At 48.6% G+C, this 6,382-nt stretch overlaps 1 protein-coding gene across 1 annotated transcript; it reads left to right on the forward strand.

Annotated features, from left to right (window-relative positions):
* Nucleotides 1–483: 483 nt before the first annotated feature.
* On the forward strand, nucleotides 484–2,628 carry LOC120642442 (uncharacterized protein At4g06744-like). Its single transcript, XM_039918963.1, has one exon. The coding sequence runs from the start codon at nucleotides 1,057–1,059 to the stop codon at nucleotides 2,413–2,415; it is 1,359 nt and encodes a 452-aa protein (XP_039774897.1). The 5' UTR covers nucleotides 484–1,056; the 3' UTR covers nucleotides 2,416–2,628.
* The last annotated feature ends 3,754 nt before the right edge of the window (nucleotides 2,629–6,382 follow it).

Here is a 6,382-nt window from a genome sequence, read left to right on the forward strand (position 1 = left end):
CCCCCGTTCCCCGTAGACGGTTGTCTTTATCAGGTAGCTTGCTTTAGTGACAACTGAATGTCTGAATGTACTGACTAGTTTTCTTAGGAAATGTACTGACTAGTGAGCAGACAAAAAAGGCCCCCAATGATTTCTTCAAAAAAAAAAGGGCTCCCAATGCTAAATACCTAGAAAGGTAAGTATGGTCGTGTAGATGCTGAACTTGCACGGTATACAGAAAGTGGTACCTTACTGCACGTCATGCTTTTGTTGGTCTCACTTGAAACAAAAGAGCCGGTGAGCTTCAGTACTCAAAAGGTAGCAGACTGCATAACAGGTAAAAACAAGTCATAGGCAATGGTTGAACTGATCTAGCTCAATACTCTCAAATCAAGAGCACCTTTACTACGGTAACGTATAGTAGAATAATTAAGTTGCCACTGAATGAAACGTTTCCAGTTATTTTTGAATAATTACTAGACTAGAGAGCCTCAGACTATTCAAGCAATCAAGCCCTCCAATTATTTGGATCCGTAAGTACGGTCCAACAGGCAACAGGGCATGCTCCATCGCTCCAAAGGACAGTACATACAGAAAAAGAATTACATTACAGATCCTTCCTTTGAGAGCACTGCAGTTACTGGAGAGCAACATACCACAGCACTGGTGCTTCACATGCGAATTGCCATCGCAGGAAAGGTCGATCACTACTCCTGCCTCTCCCAACTACCGAACCACCCTGGCTTTTTTTTTTGAGCACACCATCCTGGCTTTTAATGCAAGCACGCACGGACGCACCAACTCCCCCGCGCCGCCGCGCCGTGCGGGGGCTTATATACCAGCACGCCCTGACGGCCATGCCGTCGCCCGTCGCCCACTCGATCGCGCCGGTCGCGGTCGCGCTCCTCGTGCTCCGTCCCGCACCATCCCGGTCGCGGGGAGATTGCCAGGAGAACGCCGGCGCGCCGCGCCGAACCGGCTGGTTCTCTCGGCTCGCGTGAAAAGCGCGGGAGCAGCCTCGTCGTTTCCCTCGTCTTCCGCCACCGACGCTTTCCCGTGATCCTCAGGATCCGGGAGATGGCAGCGGCAGGTCCGCCACGCGCCGCGCGGGGCCTCGCGTTCCTCTGCTTCCTGGTCTCGTGCGCCGCGCTCGCGGGAGCGAGCCGGCCGAGCCGGGAGGACCTCGACGTCAGCCTCGGCGGCGGCGGCGGCGGCGGCGTCGGCATCGGCATCGGCATTGGCGGCGGCGGCGGCCAGGGAGGCAGCAGCCCGGCGCCGTCGCAGTCGGGTCCCCGGGCGTGCGACTTCGAGAACGAGCGGCTGTACCGGGCGTACCTGGTGATCCAGCAGTTCAGGCAGACGGTGTCGTGCGACCCGATGGACATCACCCGCAGCTGGAGCGGCACCGACCTGTGCTCCAGCTACAAGGGCTTCTTCTGCGAGCGGCCGCCCAACGTGACGGACCGGACCATCGCGTCCGTCGACTTCAACGGGTACATGCTGCGCTCCGACTCCCTGCGGGGCTTCGTCGACGGCCTCCCGGACCTGGCGCTCTTCCACGCCAACTCCAACGACTTCGGCGGCGCCGTCCCGGCGCTGGGCGGCCTGCAGTACTTCTACGAGCTGGACCTCAGCAACAACAGGCTCGCGCCGGCGCCGTTCCCCGCCGACGTGCTGGGGCTCACCAACGCCACCTTCATCGACCTCCGGTTCAACAGCTTCTACGGCGAGCTCCCCGCCGGCGTCTTTTGCAGGTTCCCGCGGATCCAGGCCATCTTCGTCAACAACAACCAGTTCTCCGGCAGCCTGCCGGACAACATCGGGCAGTCGCCGGTGAACTACCTCTCCCTCGCCAACAACAGGTTCACGGGGGAGATACCCAGGTCCATCGCCCGCAACGCCGGCACGCTCCTCGAGGTGCTCTTCCTCAACAACAGCCTCAGCGGGTGCCTCCCCTACGAGCTCGGCCTGCTCGAGAAGGCCACGGTCATCGACGCCGGCACCAACCGGCTCACGGGCGCCATCCCGGCGTCGTTCGCGTGCCTGCGCAAGGTGGAGCAGCTCAACCTGGCGGACAACCTCCTGTACGGCGAGGTGCCCGACGCGCTCTGCCGGCTCGCGTTCGGCCACCTCAAGAACCTCACGCTCTCCGGCAACTACTTCACGGCGCTCGGGTCCTGCTGCTGGGACCTGATCAAGGAAGGGAGGCTCAACGTCGACCGCAACTGCATCCAGTGGGCGCCCAACCAACGCTCGCACGAGGAGTGCGCCAGGTTCCTCCGCCAGCCCAAGTCGTGCCCCGTCAGCGACTACGTGCCGTGCCGCCCCAAATACCGCGGCTCCGGCGAGCCGGACGCCGGCGAGGCCGCAGAGGAGGAGGACGCGCGCGCGGCAGTGGAGTACAAATACCGGACGTACTCGGCGCTGCATCCTTGAGGTCCCGACCTGGGCCGGTCGTCGACGGCGAGGCCACTGCACAGGCTGAAAAAGCGCAGAGCGCCGCTGTGCGTCTCGTGACCGTGAAACAGCAACTGATCAGTAGTCGGTCGCTTGGCCCGTTGTTTTGGTGTGTTGTGTCCCTGTCCAGCAATGTTCCCCTTGTGTCTGATGATGATCAATCCACTGTATTATGGCCTTCTTGAGTTCAGAGCACCATGTCACCATTTACTAGTGAAATAAAACGACAACCAGTATGAAATCGTGAGATTATAATGACGCGATGCGCATCAGCAAAGGCAATCATGCATGGTGGGAAAAGAAAACACAATAATCTGAAGAAATCATAGTAAGATATAATAATAATAATAATAATAATAATAATAATAATAATAATAATAATAATAATAATAATAATAATAATAAGAAGAAGAAGAAGAAGAAGAAGAAGAAGAAGAAGAAGAAGAAGAAGAAGAAGAAGAAGAAGAAGCAAACATACCAATGCATACTATGATTATGGCGTTAAAACCAGAAGGAGCTTATTACCCTCCATGTAGCAGCATTTGAAGTATATCTAATAATTGATGGAGTACAAATAATAGGACCTGTATGTACGCCTTCCACCAGAAACTATAGGACGATCTCTGGTTATATATAGCATCTCATGCAAAGATATATATATATATATATATATATATATATATATATATATATATATATATATATATATATATATATATATATATATATATGGTAAAATTGTCACCAAATATTATTAATTTTGAAGCACACATCATCAATCTCCAGTTTAACAAACGGTTAGGAAATCAAACCTCACAAGCTGATCCACACACAGACAATTCATGAAAACGCAGCGTCATCAGACGGTTTGGCGCGCACAATTATTCTTGTGCATTTATTCTTAAATGACAGCGCATGATATTTTATAAACTAGTTGCTGTCGTGCAGGCTCCTCCTCTTGATAATCATATCCCCAATCTAAATGAAACCAGCGGGCAGCTTATCCATCTCACGGAGCATCGGACGATAAGCAACCGGTGGAAACACCCTTGCTCTTCCCCGTCCCCTTCCCCTTGCTCCTCCCCTCCCCCTCCCCATTCCTCTTCCCCTGGTACTCCTGGTAGCGCTCCCTGTAAAATATTGGGTTAATAATAAAAGATATCAAATATACCGCTCAATGTTCAACAGATAATGGAAAGCCACTTTTTTGCGTAAGTTGAAAAGGAAACACTTCACATATATCTCCATTTTAAATGTACTAGACAATGCTCTTCTAACTACATTATTATTGAAAACTGACATAAATGGAATGCAGGTTTGTCTTTTGGCAACATGACGTAGTATTGAAAATGCATTGTTCAAATCCATACCACTGCTTTCAGCATCATCAAAGCCCACTGTTCTCTGCAACAGCAAAGAATGCATCAAAATAATATTCATCAAATAAATATAAAACAACAAGTATGTGTATATTGAAAAGGAAAAATTCGACCAGCACATTGTATTGCTGTTTAAAGTTCAAAATTAAATTTTCTAAATACCCATTATATACACATGTAAAAGGTGTCGGTTTACAATTTTTATTTTCAATTTATGCAAGTGCTAATGCAAAACTGCTGGTGGGAATCTAAACTTTTAACTTTCTACTTGAGAAAACCAGATTTCCAACTCTAGAAAAAAGAAAAAGGAAGCTACTAGCTAGCCGGTAAAAAAAATTCGAGTACCTTCAATATAATTTTCTAGAAAAAATTGTACCTTCTTATGCAATTTTCTTCCTTCGAACATGTTTGCACCTTCTGACAATGCCTGTAGAAATGCTTCAACTCGAGGTTTTGAGCGGAACATCCTTGTGTATTCCCGATGGGAGTAGAACTATAGGAAACAAATGTTATTACTAGGTGCTAGGTTTGGGATTTTGCACCAACCATTTGTAATTAAAATAGCATATCAAGCTAACATAATTAGTTAAATGTGCTAGATTATAATCATATACAACACTGTGACTCGAGCTAGTAAATTATCACACATAATCAACCATGTGCAAGTTGTTGACTTGGTGGCTAAATTGTGCGAATCGCATTGTAATGCTGGTAGCTTTTTGATACAATGAAATATCTATCATAGTTTCCTAGCTTTTCACATTTTCTTCTAATAATAAAGGCTTTTAGGGTTATGGACACCTCCTAGTTATCTGTTTGATCTACATATGAACAGTGTAATTCAATTTGGTTGTTCATGAGTTATTCCACTTGATCACCATGTATCAAAAAGGGTTATTATACTCTCCCATACACTTTCATTTTATGGATCTTTACTTTTTTTGTTATTGTCACGCTTCATCAATGCTAATTGGTGTTTCATTGACTGTTGTACGAGTTTCATTGACCCATTTGAGGTTGTCCTCTCCCACCCACATAACTTCTTCAGTTACTTGTCAACAAATTCAAGGATCTCCTTTGTAGTGCTCAAGGCTGTCAGGAGGTAGATCGGTTAGGAAGAGAGGGTTGGTTTCATGAATCCATCCACATTGTCCTCCCCTGCAGCTTGCATCTTATTGCAACCCCCATCACCTCGACAAGCTAGCAGTAGCCTTATTGGCGAGTGGGTAGAAGTCAACTTTCTATATTCGCTTGATGCTAAGCGAAAGTCTGAGGTACTTGATTGAGAAGTTTTCTCAAGAATCCTCCAGGACATCTTCCAGATCAAATCGCTCATGATATATTGGCACCATCGAGGTTTTTTACATATTCATTTTTACTCCTGTTACATCACCGAAGAGCTAGGGAAAATGATTCATAGTGCCCACTTCATCCTTGGTTGTCTTTTGAAAAATGATCGCATCATCAGCATACCTGGAGACAAGTAGCCTTGCATGGTTTCTAGTGACCTAGTTTAAGATGCCTGCCTCGGTGCCCTGGCTGAGGAAGCGTTGTAGCGGGTCAATGCAAGTATGACGAGGAGTAGTGAGAGCGGGTCTCCTTGTCATAGTCCTCGACTATTGGAAATTGGTGATCCTGAAATGCTTTTAAGCAACACCTGTTAACAAGGCAATGGAGAAAGTTGCAGCAATCTACTCCCACCATTTCTATGTGTGTAAGCGACAGTAAATAATCCAATTAAAACAAGTTGAACACTTTTGAAATTTCTAGCTTTATCATCATATCATCATTTTGTGTTGGTGGAAGTACCATATTGATCTGTGAACATAGAAGAAGTTATCATGGATGTCACAATCGCGAATGAACTTTGGCTTTTGAAAATGATGTCGTGCATCGTTGACGCTAGGCATAGGCCCAGAGTCTTAGATCCTGTGGCATGGCTCAAGCTCCACATTTTTCTGCTCCACTCTAAAACTCCAGCTGAAGCATGCTCTAGGTAGAGTTGGAGCTATGTGGGTAGGGTGTTTGGCTACCTAGCTCAAAAAAAGGATTTTGGAGGTGGTTTTCCATTCTTACCCTTTCTTAAGGAGGGATGGGGTCAAGGACAAAGTTTCATGGGATGATGGGGCAGTGGTTGGACGGGCAGCGAAAACAATGAGCCATGGGACAAGGGCGCAGTAGCAAGATGGGGGCGTGGTGGCAACATAAGAGGCGGCAAGAGGAAGCTATGGGAGAGGTAGCCGAATGGTGGAATAGTCGGCTATGGGGGTCGGCAAGGGCAAGAAGTCACAGGGTTGCGGCGAGGGTAAGGAGTCATAGGACGGGCGCCGGTGAGGCATGAGGATCCGCAGGATGGAGCGTGACTGCGAGAGTGAGGAGCCATGGTATAGGACACGGCGGCGGGATGGGCGGTGAGAAGGACGAGGGGGCGTGGATGGTGTGCGGTGGTGGGATAGGCGGTGAGGAGGGTGATGTGACACAGACGGGGCATAGTGACCGATGCCGACACGCTAGTGCGATAGGGGCACTGTGGGGGGCTTACGGAGGGAGGTTGGGATCAGAGGTGA

This window comes from Panicum virgatum, chromosome 7K, assembly GCF_016808335.1.
Source record: "Panicum virgatum strain AP13 chromosome 7K, P.virgatum_v5, whole genome shotgun sequence".
Classification (NCBI taxonomy): domain Eukaryota; kingdom Viridiplantae; phylum Streptophyta; class Magnoliopsida; order Poales; family Poaceae; genus Panicum; species Panicum virgatum.